Consider the following 16,040-nt stretch of genomic DNA (forward strand, 5'->3'; position numbering starts at 1 on the left):
TTGACGCCTCCGGATCAAAATGCCGCAGTACCGGTCCAGAAGTCAACAAAAATTTCAGCTGTTGAAACGCCGACTCGCAGTCAGCAGTCCACAAGTATGGGGTGTCTTTGTGAAGGAGAGACGTGAGGGGAGAGGCAAGCTGTGCGAAATTCTTGATAAAGCGTTGGAAATATGAGCAAAGGCCCAAAAAGCTTCGCAGGTCTTTCACTGTTTGTGGCTGTTGGAAGTCGCGAACCGCTGCTATCTTTTCAGGGTCTGGTCGTATGCCGTCTTTGCCGACCAGAAAGCCTAGTACGAGGGCTTGACGCTCACCGAAATGACATTTCTTCGAGTTTAAAATAAGGCCAGCTTGCTGGATACAATCAAGAACGATCGACAGGCGCTGATTGTGCTCGTGAAATGTCCGGCCGTAGATAATGACGTCGTCTAAATAGCACATGCAAATTTCCCATTTGAGTCCGCGGAGCACGGTATCCATAAATCGCTCGAATGTCGCTGGAGCGTTGCATAAGCCAAAGGGCATAACGTTGAACTCAAAGAGACCGTCAGGTGTCACGAAGGCTGTCTTCTCCTTGTCTGAGGGGTGCATGGGAATCTGCCAATATCCTGACCGCAAATCAACAGAAGAGAAATACGACGCGGAGTGGAGGCAGTCGACGGCGTCATCTATTCGTGGTAGGGGGTACACGTCTTTCTTTGTGATGGTGTTTAGGCGGCGATAGTCCACACAAAATCTCCATGAGTTGTCTTTTTTTCTTGACTAGGATTACAGGAGCAGCCCAAGGGCTACATGATTCCTGGATCACTCCTTTCTGTAACATTTCTTCGACCTGCTCGGCGATGACTTTTCTCTCTGAAGGTGAAACGCGGTAGGGCTTCTGACGAATTGGCGTTGCTTGCCCTGTATGGATGCGGTGTTGCATACGAGACGCCGGTGGTGTATGGGACGCTCGTTGGCCTTGAGCAAAATCAAACACTGGCGTAGTGAGCGAGCACAGCTTCCAGCAGACACTGCTCCCTAGAAGACAGCGACTTGTTAATCATGCGCTTAAAGTCAGCAGAATTATGATGGTTGGAATCAGGGTTGGATTTTTTTTCGGCAGTTGAGATTTCGACCGTTCTGACGCTGACAATGGCTTGTTCATCAAAACTTGCCAGTTTAAGTCCTAGCGGCAATGTTATGGATTGGGTTGAAATGTTCACTGTCCACAAACGAGTACAACCATCAGTGGTGACAACGAGGGAGCGAGGGACTATCGCATTTTTCTTGAGCGCATTGTTATAATCGGGCTCAGCTAAACCACAACAAGAACCTGTACGAGGGTGAAAAGTATTGACAGGTACAAACATTGCAGTCTTAGGGGGCAAACATACATCTTGTGACACGGAGAGAACGGCGGCGGCATCACTGGTGCTATCTGTCATTGAAGTTCGCGCGTCGCGGCGAAGAGAAATCGCGCCACTTCCACAATCCAAAGTTGCCCCCCACTCACGCAAGAAATCAATTCCTAAAATAATGTCATGCGTTGTACGTGCAAGCACAGTAAATTCACTTCTAAATGTCTGCTCCCCTATCGTAACTGAAACAGAACAGACCCCAAGTGGGCGTAACATTTCCCCGCCAACTCCACGAAAGGTAGCGTTCCGATCCCAAGAAAACATAACTTTTGGTCCAAAACGATTTTTGAAGGACAGGCTCATAACAGAAACTGCCGCCCCAGTGTCAGCTAAAGCAAAAGCACTCACATTGTCAACTAAAACACACACTTTGTTTTTAAACAATATTACACAAGGGGGTCTTCATGAACATGAACATATTGCGGCCTCACCCCTGTCGGTCGCACCAGCTAGTTTCCCAGCGGCGGCGGTGATAACAAGCGACGACGAGGTGATGGAGAGCGTCGTTGTCGTGTCGGTGGTGGTGTGAGGCTGCGAGCGGAAACGGGGGAGTCACTGCGGTTCGCGCGTCCCTGCTGCAGCCGCTGGAAGGAACTGGGATATGGCTAGGGCTCGTCAGCGGGCACGCGGGGTGTGTAGGAATTAAACCGTGGAGCACGCTGCTGGCGGCGGTGGCAATATCATTATAGATGGTCTGCACTGTATAAAAAACTATCAGTTATCATGCCCACATATCACTGCATTTAAATTATCCGACCCAGCCCATTGAAATTGTCTGCAAATATAACGAACATATTCAAAAGCACCGTGCCGCTATAGTTGAACTCATCTACATCGAATTATTCTGTATATCGTACAGTTTCTGAACATGGTATAGTTACAATGAGTATATATAGCAAAAGTTATGTTACATCGAACAAAAATAGCAGCGACTCGCAATATATTGAATGACATGCGGCGCAAAAGTGCCCTCAGAATTTGGCTTTCCCTTGTGGCGGCAGGGAAACTAGATGGTGCGGCTTTATTCACCCGCTCTCCCTACCGTGACTGTACTGCGTCGGGCGAGCTGTCGACACCCCCCTGCAAAAATTTATCCTGGCCTGGCCGCAGCGCTTACTCAGACAGCCAATCAGAGGCTCATGTGCCCTCGTCGTGCAAGATGGTGCAAGTGCGAGTTGTCTCGCTGCTTTTCTGGTTCATTGTGTTTGGGCCTTGTGGGCCTTCTCCTGCATGCTTGCCGTGATGAATCAGCACAATTCGCCTTTCGCCGTGAGGCTTGAAATCATAAAGTGGGTCGAACGCGGTGAGATGTCAGATGTCCCCGCAGCATGCAAGGTTCTGAGGAGCACCCTCAGCACGATCTTGAAAAAATAAGGGAGAGATAAGGGCTAAAGCGGACAAACTCACGACCTGGTGCCCGTGGCTACCAACGTGTATGCATGGCCGTGTATAAGTGGTTCATCCGAAATTGCATCAGACGTGGCAGCTTCTGCATGCCCGTTAATGTTTGTAAATTCTGATGAGTGCAACGAAGCTATTGCCGGTGTTGCTGAAGTTTGGAGCGGGCTGTCAGAATTTCTGGAGGCCATTGAGGAATCAACGGTTGATGAGTTTGTGAGTGCAGATGATGGTGTCGTGACCATGGGCAAGCCCAAAAACGAAGACCACATTGCCAACATTGTACTGAGCACGAGTGAAAGTGAGCACAATGAAGAAAGCAACGATGGTCCTTTGCCCACATCCTCTGAGGTGATTGGTGCACTCGCACTAGTCTGGTGCTTCTGCACGGATGTGGAAGGTTGCGGCCTCAGCTGCTCCGACTCTTTAGACAATGTCCAAATTGCCCAAGCAGATTGCCCAAGCAGAATAAAATACAGGACTGTTTCATACAGAACTAAGCTAGTTTCATCAATAAAGCAATTTTATAAATGGTATGTGCTTTTATGATGTTCAATTCTTTAGCAGGCTTATATCGAATTATGCCCTATATCGAACTGATAGGCATTCTTTTGCAAGTTTGATATGGCCGGGTTCGACTGTATAACAAACACCTCAAACCAGAAGCATGGAAGTTTCAAAGCGCAGAAACGTGACCATGCTGGGAGCATGGTAGAGTACCCCGTTCCAGTCCAATCATGACAAAGATACAACCGCCGGGATGAGCGAGCGCCACAGTCAGAGTCGGTCGTTTTCAACCATGCTAGGGTAACCATGCTTTCAAGGCATGTCTCCAGCGTTCTTCAAGGCGAGACCAAGGCTGCACAGCAACTGTGGCCTTCGAGATAGCACGGGCGTGCGTGTGTGCTGGTGCTATCTCGAAGGCCACGGTGGCAGCCCTCTGCACATTTCTCCGTGCTGCACTATGTGAACTATGCCTATTTGGACGATTTGGACCAAGGGTGCTGTTCTAGACATTGTCAAATTTCACTATAATGACAAATTTGGTAACGATGGCATTTTGAGCCACTCGGAGGCCATAGAAGCCCTGTGGGCCTCTCTGATTGGCTGAAAATGCCACTCTTACCAAATTTGACTATATGGTGGAATGTGACAATGTCCAGAATAGCACTCCAATTTGAACCAACGGCTGTTCAAGTGTCGCTATCTTGTTGTTGCTGTTGCTATTCATGTGGCCTGAGTCGGTGTAAATGCGACACTGCCACACAAAGTTGCAAAGTGTTGGCAATTACTGTGCCTCATCGGGAGCTCATGGTTCGTTGACGCTTCGTTTATGTTGTTGCTCATTATGGTTTGTGATGCCGTTCTACCTTTTGTACTTTTTTCGGCCGAAGCAACATAGAAAATGTAGCTTTGCAGCTTTTGGCACACAGGTGGCGGATGCTGCAGCCATAATGGTAGGACCTTTGCAAAATTCCGACATGCCGCAGTACTTTCTGCTTCCAACCAACTAAAATGCTTTGTAATCGTATGGAGAATCCACTCGTGTCCCGCTTATAGTAAAATATATCACAAGCTATTGAAGAGAAAATGGCGTTGGCTGCTCTCATGCATTCAAAACTGCAGGTGCATGGAACTGGCCGGGCACCATGTTGAAATAGCTACAACGCTGCGTGTCGTTCTTTAGATGAGATTTTTAAATGGGGCATGACACGATCACCGGACAATTTGCGATTTTCAACAAGAAATTGTAGTAGAGGGTCTATCATAAAAAACAGGGCTGTAAAAACAGGGCTGTAAAAGTGCATTTGTCCAAAATATGAGCTGGAACTCGCCAGCTCTAAGCCCCGTCCTCTGGTGCCGATCGTGATACTACACGTATTGCCATGTCATGTGGGACGTCATGTGCTGCATGGAGCCGAGCCATCATCTGCTACAAAATCGGCCACTGCACCACGTGAGGTTGGAGCATAGCTGCTATTGGTTGCCATACTTGCTCCATATATTGTGTGCCCTGTCCTCAATACCGCCAACTTCGCATGAAGAAGCAAGTGACGAATCTTTGAGTAGCAGACGCAGCAGTAGTGTCACATTTTGACTTCGACCCCATCGCCACCAGATTTAGTGACGAAGACAGCATTGAAAATGTGAAACGTGAGACGCTAGTGATGCCCTTCCGCACTGTTGAGTACTATAGTGTTATTTAATATTTAATGTGTGCAGCTGCTTAGCCAGCTGTTCATGGGAGACGAAGTCTGCCGCTACTTTGGACAATGCAGATTGTTATGCACATGGATTTTTTGCTGGCATGCATTCCATGCATGCATGTCTCTCAGATCCGTACTCAACAAAACTACGATTTTGTTAAGCTGCCACGCGTTCCTACCAGTTATCTTTTTTTCCCCTTCTGTAATTGCGTGTGGCAAATGTAAACAAATACCCACACACATGTGTCCGTGGTGCAAGGATTTTGCGCGATGTACACATTGGCTGAACCTTTACTTGAACTTTCTTTATTGCACCCTACATTGGTAAACAAAATATACCAAGGCTGCCGTTTGGCCGGGGCACTGCCTGCTGGATGGGTCAGTGCGCGAATACAGTCAGCAACGTGTCTGGCCACAGCCTCAGCTTTTTCACGGGTATCCCGAACTCGGCGAGCAGGCGCAAATCGTCGTAGCTGTCTGGCGGGAAGTCTTCCAAGCACAAAACAGAAGTGTCAAATGAGCGCCAGTCCTTCCTGCCCACATTCATCTCCCACGCTTTACACTTGACGGGCTCCTTGGGAAACCTGAAGAGACGATACAGAGCACTCCTTGCTTCATTAGCTGTGGCACCCCACAGTGGTAGAAGGGCGCTGCGGTGGCACTGTTTCAACTGCTGCAATTAAATTCCAATGCTAAGCTAAACAAAGCATAAGTTTCTCGTATGCACATGCAGCTGAAACATGGATTGTTTGCTGGAATATACATGCTCGTTCAGCAAGCATGCAGCTTGCGATGTCACGGCTTGCGAGCACATCAGTATTGCTCGACTGTTATGACGTTTGAGTGTAATATAAAGAATTAAATTACAAATTACGTGCTGGCTCAAATGCGCTAAAATTTTGCCATTGAGCTCACAATGATTAACTCGCATAATACAGATTATGATAAAAAATTGGGTGTCATGCCCTCTTTAATGGGAACTTGCAGCTAAATGCTGGAAAGTGATGGGAACAAAAATTAATATACTGAAAATCTGAGTTTCGGACCAAAGTGGTGTCGAATCGTAACTGCCGACACGAGCTTCAGTTCTGGCAACTTTTGCAGGTTCATTTTGAAGGGTGGGTTCACATATAATTAACTACTGATACAATGACCACATTTTGGGAAGCTGTTGAGTTCGTTATAAGCGGGTTCGACTGTATTGTCATGCATACATTGTTTTGCTTTTTGCCAGTGACCATCTCTCACCAGGTTATTACTGTTATCAAGTTCTTGCTCAGCGCAAGACATGCTTATTCTATGAAATTCTATGTCACCTATTTTACAGTGAAAAAGACTTGTCTAATCAGAATGTGCCCATGTTGATACATGTAATACGAATTTAACCCATGGGCTCAGATTTTGACGACTGACTGTGTGTGTTGCTATTGCTGTGATTTGAGCGTTGCTTGTCTTTCTGGGCACAGGTTCGCCCAATGAAAAGTAAAATTCTTATCACACTTTTGGTAGTGTTTAATTCTTCACCATCACTACAGCTTGACAATATGTATTGTTTTTTTCTTCTTTTTGAAACAGGGTTAGCTTTATTTGTGAACAAAATGCTTATTGTTGCTTTTCTTGTCTTGCATGGATGAAAAGAGGTCATGCTGGTGATTCAATGTTTTCTTCTAAAACCTAAATTTCTGTTGTGCAGTTCATTTAGAAACATTTCAGTTTCTTAATGGAATTTATTCACCTGTACGTGTGATGGCTTTCCGGCCAATTGTAAATGATGAGGCTAGCTTGCAGGGAAGATTGCTAAGCATTCTTAGAGATGATTAGCAATTATTGTGAGGGATAGTAAAGGCTGGCAGCCGTTTTTGCACTTGTTACAACACAACATAATTGTGCAGTGAGAGCTTGTTACTAAATTTTAATCCAATCTTCAGTTTGGAAAATTGAACATTCTTTGAATAAGTTAAAATAATATTGAATTTGAAAATTTAGTTATATCTTTAATTTGAATTTTGAAAATTTGATTACTAAATATCAAAATTTTTTTATCTGCATCCTGGCCATACCATTTTCATTTTGAGCATGAATAGGGAAATAAGTTCATTTGGGCTGCTTTGTTAGTGCTCATGAATGCCTATTTTGGGCATTGGTGCCAGTATTGCTTATTTCAGATGTTTGTGACTAAAAATGCTTATTTGCTGCTTTCTTTTTTTTCTCCACACAGAAAATGCTATTCTTAGTGCATTGTATTGCATTAATCTTGCTAGATATCTTTCAACTCGCTATCTGTTTCTTTGCTTTTGACAGCTGGTGTGCCATATTCTTCTTGCTTTTGCAGTTTGGAGGAAAGCTGATTTCCTTTACCAAGCAGCAGCCACAGCAGCAGTCAGGTGGTGTGCCTGTGGCTCAACTGATCCACATCAGTCAAGTAGTAACAGAACAGGCCCTAATGACTAGGTCATCTGAACTGGAGGCTGCATTAAGTACAGGCACTTTTGCTGACTTCTGCCAACGCAAGGTTCAAGACTGTCAGGGAGACCCAAACTTGAGGCTTGCCTGGTCTTTTCTTCAGGTGTGTGCCACATGAGGTACTTTTGGCCAGTGGCACAAGTGCTGCTGTTTGTCACTAGGTTGACTGTGTAACTTGAGTTGTAGATTTAGCTTTCCTACTTGGTATTTAAAATATACTGTGTCAACACTGCATGTCCCAACTACCGAAACTAGCTGTAAATTGTCCTTGTGGTATATCTTTAGGGGAGACGTCCTGCGGGAACCAATTTTTCTAACTGCAACGAAATTTAACTTTGCCTAAATTGGTTATATGTGTATCCTATGCTATTAAAGCAATTTTGTCAAAGCTACAGCTCTGGTTAGTGTGTAGTTTTGTTCTTAGCAGCCTTTAAACAGCACCTAAACAGACTATGTGTGCACCTGGTGGTTAACGGACATGACGAAAGTGTCAGCATGTCGTCTTCGAGATTTTTCAAGCATGCCGTGAGCCACTGTGGGCACTGTTTAGTCTCAGTCATGCATCACTTCTGGTAAGCGGTTATAACGGCGTTAAAAAACTTTTTTCCTTCCATTTTGGTAAAGGAGCTTACATTTTTGCAAGCTTTTTATATAAAACATAAAATTTCACATGGAGGCTGCTCTAGATCTGCACTATCTGAAACTACACTTTTTACATAGTCGATAATTTTGTTGCATTTGTCCTTTAATGATCATAGAATTATAAACCTAAAGTAACAATGGAGTTTTGTTTTCTTTTTCAAATGTACTGTCAATTTTTTCTTATGTATTTTTTATACATACATGTATGCCCATGATACAGTCTACTCCCATGAGCGAAAGTACATGGACCAAAGGTTCTGCGAGAGAACTGCATAGTCTCGCAGGACACGCATACAACCTAGCAACGAGAACTTGGCACTTAATAGACCATAGTGTGCTTGTCACTTTTGGACTAAGCTGTTTCTTTATGGAACCTGCAGTCTCTGCTTTTGCTCACTTCTCCACATGGTGTATGTCGCTATATGAAAAATTTTATCCCTTAGTTCCGTTGGTGCCTAGAGATAGCAGCATAAGCTTGCATAGGCACGCAAATGATCCTTTTTTCTTTTTTCATTACAACCATTCCATAGTTTTGAATGGCATATTTAAAAATACAGTAGACTCCCTTTAAGACAAACTCGACGGAACCGTGAAAATTTGTTCATGTTATCAAAAGTGACCCCCCCCCCCCCCCCACACACACACACACACAGATAAAGAACTTGTCATGGACTCCACAGAGACTGCCAGAAAGCCGTAATAATCATCTGAAATACTGGATTCGCCAGAAATTGACTTTGTTCCACAAGTGGCCAAAAAATGGTGTGCTGTATTCTTGGATCATCACTGTCAGGAATACCTTCAATTTCGGGTGACTAGCACAAGACTCATCAGCATCTATGAGTGACGGCATTTTGGCACAGTGCGGAAGCACTGCCACCCATTGACGCGTCTGAGGATAGTCACGCGAAATATCGCGTAAGTGAATGTACAGTATCTTCAAAAGTGATCGTCTCAAAATATGCTCCAAGTTTGCAAACGTCTTGCTATGCGCATATACGCGTGCATACTTTTGGCCTAGACAGTCTGCGGCCGTGATTTTTTGGCGTATACTATTCCTTTTCACACTCTTCGAGCTTTGTCAGTCTTGAGAGCGACGCTGCTCCTGTGTTGCCAATGGGATCAGCAGGCCATGAACGGTGAATAAGATCAAACGGAGCTTTCATGACAAATAGTGGAAATCGCAAATGCAACCTTTATAGCTTAGTGGTTTGGCTTGGCTTTTCTTGTGGTTTGAGAGCAGCCAGCGATACAACCAGATTGACTAGGCATTGCTAGTTTCTGTTTCGAGGAGGCATCGGCAACAAGGCTGACGACTATGCCAGCGACTTATAAAAACGGAAATATTGCTATTTCTGCTGAATTGAGGGACTCATTGCGATGCGCGAGACATTCTTTTGTTTCTCACTTCTCACTCCCTCCCTCTGCGCTGTCCCAGGGAGCTTTTTTTTCTTCCTTTTTTTTCTTTTTCTTTCTTTCTTTTTTTTTGTCCCATGGCTGCCCTGCCAACACTGCAATCCCCGCTGCATGGAATTACCAGCGTTGGCGGTCACTGTGAAACTTCGTCTTAACTATAGATTATATGTGAAGCAGTTCTTATTAAGGGGGGATACGGGTTTTAGAGACCAAAGAATCTCGAAAAAGTCAATATTTCGAAAATGGTATTTTTGGAATTTCCAACTATTATTCTACCACTTCGCCAAATTTTGCGCATTCTGAATCGATATTTTAGCCGTAATATAAATTTTTGGCACCAGAGTGGGCTAAATATGAGCCAAATTTTCCGCAAAAAAGCGCCTTTTCTACCGCGCGTGACGGCCCCCACAGTCATTCGGTCACACCCACCCATATATTGTTTGAAAGAGCAGTCTCTCGTCCTCATTTTCCCGCCACCACCGGCTCTGTCCGCACATTGGCAGTGAAGGAATTCCGCCTCAAAACGAAGACCCAATGCGTGCTGTAATTGGTCAACAAAGGCACGTGACCCTCGGCTAGCCCCACCATTGGCTAGACTGGCATTGTCTGCATCACTACGCGGCAGCTCTGCACATGCCGTGTGTGCCAACGAGGTTTCCCACGCTGACAGCGATGCTGACCTCGACTGCGAAGTTCGCTATGAAGTTCAAATATAGGAAAAAAAAAAAGGAACAGAAAGTTGGCGTACAACGTCGAGAAATGACACTCCGTCGCGCCGCTTCCCGATGACATCGATAAGGCGCATTTATAGTCCGACGTTATCGGCGCACGGGGGAGCGTCGGAGTCCGTTGGCTGCGTCCGGTTACGTTGGCTGCAGCAGTGTGTCGTACCATTGGTCTAACAATAGATGCTGGTGTTCTCGCCAACGTGACATAACGTGTGCGTGCGCTCACGCTACGTCGGACTATATTTAGCCCACCCGCTCCCGCAGTCGAGCGACGCCGGAGATCCCGATGACATGTTAGGCCTAGTCCCCCGAAGCGCTCCTGACAACGGCTGTGTTTATCGAAGTTTCGGCACGACGCTACTATTCTGTAGCTGGAATTTTTGCGGCGTATTGACAGTGAAGCTCAAGGAAAATTTTAAGCATTAACGCCAACTCCTGCTACTGACCGAAAATCGGAACTACTACATGGTGTTGACGACACGGCTGCCAGGACAAACGAGATGGCGGCTACGTCTGCTGAGCATGCATTTGCTGAAAACTTGCAGCGGCTGCTCAGAAGGCATCACTGTAGTGACACTAGCCAGACAGGCAACATTCCTGGAGGCTACTAATGCAATAGCACTTTTATACATTCAAATATTTTGTGGTGTTCTGTTATAAAAATAAGCTCATTTTGTTTTTTCAAGTTTTCTCAGAATCTCATTTTTGGCATTTTTCAAAAACTTGCAGAAGTGATCTCGGTCTTCAGGGCACATATAACCATAGTTTTAACGGCGGCATGTAGCTACATGTGTGTACTACACAATGCTAACAGTAGATTTCTTAATTTAGCATTTGTAAATTTTAAAATCTAGCTACTAATTATACCACATGATTGCCATATCTTGAGATCGAACTTCAAATTGCTGTAAAATTGGTAATACCTGCAATATAATAAAAGTAATCCTACGGTTGTGTTGCTCACACTTTGTAGTATCCAGCCATATGTCTTTATATATAAACATTCTGGCTGACACTCTTCAGATAATAGGTCATTAATTTTAATTAAATCTGGAACCATTCCGTGAATTTAAAAAGTAATTATATTCTTGAAGTCAGCATGAAAAACTGTCTGGCTGACAATTTTAATTAAATTTAGTAAAAAAAAAGTTTCTAAACCCCTCTTCCCCCTTAAGTGGTTTTTTGTTTTTACTGTGAGTCTATGGAAAACCAACCAAATGTTCCCATATTGTTCGGTTATGTATGAGAATTTGGCTTAATCGAGTTCGTCTTAACGGGAGTTTACTGTATTGCATTTTTTAAACATCAACACATTACAATTTTATTTAGCAACTACAGTTTAGTTTACACTTTAAACTTCCTATTAAAGGAGTACCGACACTGTATTTTACTCATATTTTGTTTTTTTTTTTTTTGTTAAATGAAAGTACTAGACCTTGAAACCCTAGAGAAAATATGGGCATTCCTGAGAGTGCCCTAAATAATTTAACATATAGCTTTTCTGTAGCCAATTTCACTTTCATTTCCTAGAAGGGGACTGTTAGAAGCAGCATAGGAGGCGATGCAGTGAGCTGGAGCAAGTGCAAAAACATTGTGAGGTCTGTCCTGCTCTTATGTGACCGCCTTCTGTGTCATCGTCACAACACAGTCGCCTCCTGCGAAACTAAGCCAAAACTGGGGGTAGAAAAGGTATTACATTAAATTATTTAGTGCCCTCTAAGGCTTGCCTGTATTTTTGCCTGTACCCTTGGGCTAGACCATTGATATGCAGTTTTACTCGTGACGTTTGTGGCATTTGAGAGAACACATGGATTCTCCACAATAACACTGCACCATCTCACCAAGCACTGCTAATTCATCAGTTTTTCTTCAACCACTGCATTATTGCTCCGACACTTGCCCTCTTTACCTGATTTAGCTGCTGCCGACTTCTCTTTTTCTCGAAGATGAAGTTTAGATTTTGTCATTTTCATACCGTTGCTAAAATAGTGAGAATTGATGAGGTCGTGGGCGTGCTTAAGTTGTGCAAAATGACTGCCAAGCTGCATACTAGCAGGGACAGGAGCGCAGAGACCAGTGCATTGCTGTGTAATATGTCTATTTTGAAGGCAATGCTGGTCAAGCTTAAGTACTTAATGTACTTTTTCTCAGCAGAGGTGCTCTGAAAACTTTTTGATACACCTTTTTACTATGGTGCCATATTTTTGTACACACCTTTTAACATTGTGATCGTTTCCAGGTATTATTGTGCAGTGGCCTATTTTTCTTCCTAAGTACTACTGTACAATTCTATAAGCTGTCTGCAATGTTCCTTAACTTGAGGATTTCGGAGAAGTCGTTCATCCGAATGCTTGCACTTCAGTTCCCTCAATTCATTTGAGGCTGTTTTGTGTCCAAAAGCTATGCTTGTGGCTTGTGGGGGAAGCCATAGTGGGAGGCTCTAGGTAAACTTTCGCTGCCTTGTGTTCTTCAATGTGCCCCTAAATTTAAATATTAAATTGTTTTTGCATTCCACACCTATTACTGTGTGGCCATGGTAGCAGAATGGTGGCAGGCCTTCAGGCTGCCTTATTGAGAAATGTGAAAATTTATAGTAGTCACATGTTGTATGCTTTGAAAAGACCTAAATTAAAAAAAATTATTTGATAATATTAGCTTTGCCTATGCAGATTGCAGAAACCTTGAAACTCAATCCTAACACATTTTGCTTGGCAAGAAGGTGCACTTGAATGTTCTATGAGGATGCTGAAATGCCATGAAGAAATGTCTTTTTTTTTTTTTTTGCTATGATTTGGGTCACCTGGCTGGCTTTGCACTGACACAACCAGTTTTTCTCTTGCAATGCTGGCTGCCTGTTTGACCACCACACTGGCATGTCGTTTGCCTGTTTTCCAGTGATCCCTAAATGGGCACATTGTAAGCTGTATCGCACAAGTTCTCTCAGACATTCATAGTTAGCAGTCAACTGAATTGTTACAACTGGATTCATTCCTAATTTCTTAAACTTGTCGTCTTTGGTTATTTGAAATTGTGTCAATTCTGTCACTGTCAATTCGTTTGCTTGTTTCCTTATGAGTACAAATGCATCTCATGCTTATCTTGGACAATTGTTAGTACTACCAGTTTGGGTCACTTGAGAGAAACAGATGAATATTGTTCATTCTCGTGCCCCCACAATCCTAGGATACTGAAATAAATGAGTACAGTCGAATCCTGGCACAACGAAGTCCACTTAAATGCAATTTTCGTCACAATTAAAATTTTTTCATTCCCCTTCAATGTCCCATAGAACATAATACATAGAAATTCCCTCCAAAACAAACTACTTTGTGGACACATCTTCACTTAGTTTTTACGGAGCAGACGTGAGCAAAATTATTTAAACTGTAGCTCATCGAAACCTTTAAAACCGTTTTTTCATGCCTTGACAAACCATCAACCTTGATAGCATAAAAAAATATGCAAACTGGAGCTGCTCAGGCCATGACGCAACGTAAACAAAACAGAAAGCAGCCATGCTGCGTTGGTGATGGTGATGCAACGTGCTCCTATGGAGGAGCATCTGAGCTCCGAGGAAACGGTTTGGGTCATATTAGTTAGGAAAATGGTGCGCGCAGTAATTTTATTCTTCCAGTATTTCTAATTATTCATTTTCTAGAAAGTTTTGTGAAAATGGCTCCGGTGTACAACACCAGTTACTATATGAAGTAGCGGTTGCGAGGTCAAATCTCGGTAGGGTGTGACAAGGCGTTCGGGTGACGCACGCTTGACAACGAGCGATCGCATGCCATTTGGTCATTGTCTCTCGAAGCTGTTGGATCATCAGCTGAAGCATGTCACAGCTGACAAAAAAACATAAGTTTTTGTCGCTAGAAGAGAAGGCTCGAGGCTGAAGGCTGAAGCTGGAAAGAAAAAAAATCGGTCATTGCGGAAGAATTTGGAATTCCGGCAAGCTCCCTTTCAACAATATTGAAGAGCAAGGATGCTATAGCCAAAGCACTAGCTTCAGGGACATCAGCGAAGCACAAGAAAGTGATTCAGCCGGTGCACGAGGCCTTGGACAAGGCAGTTTACACCTGCTTCATGGTGACGCGGGCCAAGAAAATCGCCCTTAGTGGGGATATTGTGCCGCAAAAAGCACTGGATTATGCCTGCATGCTAGGGATAGATGACTGTAAGGCCAGCGTAGGTTGGCTGAACAGACTCAAGTCACGCCACAGCATCATCGGCAAAGTTTCGTGCAGTGAAGCCGCTTCGGCGGTTAGTGAGGCGTGACTGCGTGGATGTCAGCCAGCCTTGCAGGCATCCTGAAAGATTACGCACCATCGGACATTTATAATGCCGATGAGACCAGGCTCTTCTATGAGATGCAGCCCATCAGGACCCTGGATTTTAAGGGGCTGTGCTGCCACGGAGGCAAGCACAGTAGGAAGAGAATAACCATGCTCCTGTGTGCTAATATAGACGGTTCGGACAAACGACTGTTTTTGGTCATCCGAAAAAGTGCCAAACGAAACTGCTTCAAAGGCAATCTGAGCCTTCCCGTGAAGTAAATGGCTAACATTCGGCCCTGGATGACCTGGGCTATTTTCAGAGAGTGGGTTGAAGCCTTCGACCGGGACATGGGCAGGCAAGGCCGAAAGGTTTGTCTACTTTTGGACAATTGTTCTGCCCACATCATAGAGGATGCCGAGCTGAAAAACGTGCAGTTAAAGTTTTTCCCACGAAACTGCACCTCTATCATTCAAGTGCTCAACCAAGCGGTCATCCAGAGCGTCAAGCGAGTCTACCATGAGGGCCTTATGCAAAGGCTGCTTCTGAACACACAGTTCAGCAGCGAAACAAAGGTGGACCTCTTTATGGCGCTCCAAATGATTTCCGCTTTGTGGTGCGCAACGAGAAGTGCCATAATCTGCAACTGCATCCACCATGCTGTGTTCACTGCGCAGGCTGCTGAGACTTTGGACTCTGAGAATGAAGGTAGCGATAGAGTCGGGTCGCCATTTGATGAAGTCGCAGCCGCTTGGACAGCTCTGCAGGAAAGTGGAGATGTGCCCACCAATGTACATCCCGACGAGTACATCCAAGCCGACTCATGCATGGTGGTGTGTGAAGAATTGACATACCAAGAAACCCTGAAGAGCATTCGGGAAGACTGTGTTTCCTCGGACGAAGATGAAACAGCCACGCAACGTGAGCCCGGACCACAGACTACATCGCAGGTCATGGACACATTCGATACAATCAGGCGTTGCATTGGCGCCCAGGATGACAATGAGGCAATGGCTTTGCTGGCGGCATGCGACAGTTGCGTTGTGCCATCGCTTGGCAAGAAGCGCAAAAAAGCTAAGATTACAGATTTTTGGAATTAACGCTTGCTTTTTGGGTCAGCGAGTCACATGCCTTCTATGTATTTGATAATACTGTATTTACTCAAATCTAGGCTGACCCCAGTTCTAAGCCGACCCCCAAATGTCTGAAGCCAGAAAAAATAAAAAAATTTACCTTGAATGTAGGCTGAACAAAATAGGGAGGGCAACATTCCCAAAATGAAAACGGCATTTATGTAATATAAGCACGCCGAGCTAACTCTACGTCATCATCGCTGCTAGCCTCCTACGCTTGCGGACGTGCACAAACTCGTGTCCGCGCACCCACGCATGCGCAAACAGTGCTGCACGGCTCGTGCGCGTCGAAGTTCAGCGGGTTCTCAGTGAACAACTCCTCTCTGTTATCGCGTGCTTATCTTCCTTACCGCTGTCATCTCCTCATTGCGGCAAACGCAAAC

At 44.6% G+C, this 16,040-nt stretch overlaps 1 protein-coding gene across 5 annotated transcripts in view; it reads left to right on the forward strand.

Annotated features, from left to right (window-relative positions):
- Sec31 (secretory 31) overlaps positions 1–16,040 on the forward strand; it is a 238,353-nt gene that overhangs the window by 61,826 nt on the left and 160,487 nt on the right. For all 5 annotated transcript variants that reach the window (XM_050195734.3, XM_050195737.3, XM_050195738.3 and 2 more), the window contains exon 10: positions 7,336–7,569. In XM_050195734.3, coding sequence (XP_050051691.1) covers positions 7,336–7,569 — 234 coding nt within the window. The remainder of the gene's footprint in view (positions 1–7,335; positions 7,570–16,040) is intronic.

The sequence above is a fragment of the Dermacentor andersoni genome, chromosome 1, assembly GCF_023375885.2.
Source record: "Dermacentor andersoni chromosome 1, qqDerAnde1_hic_scaffold, whole genome shotgun sequence".
Classification (NCBI taxonomy): Eukaryota; Metazoa; Arthropoda; class Arachnida; order Ixodida; family Ixodidae; genus Dermacentor; species Dermacentor andersoni.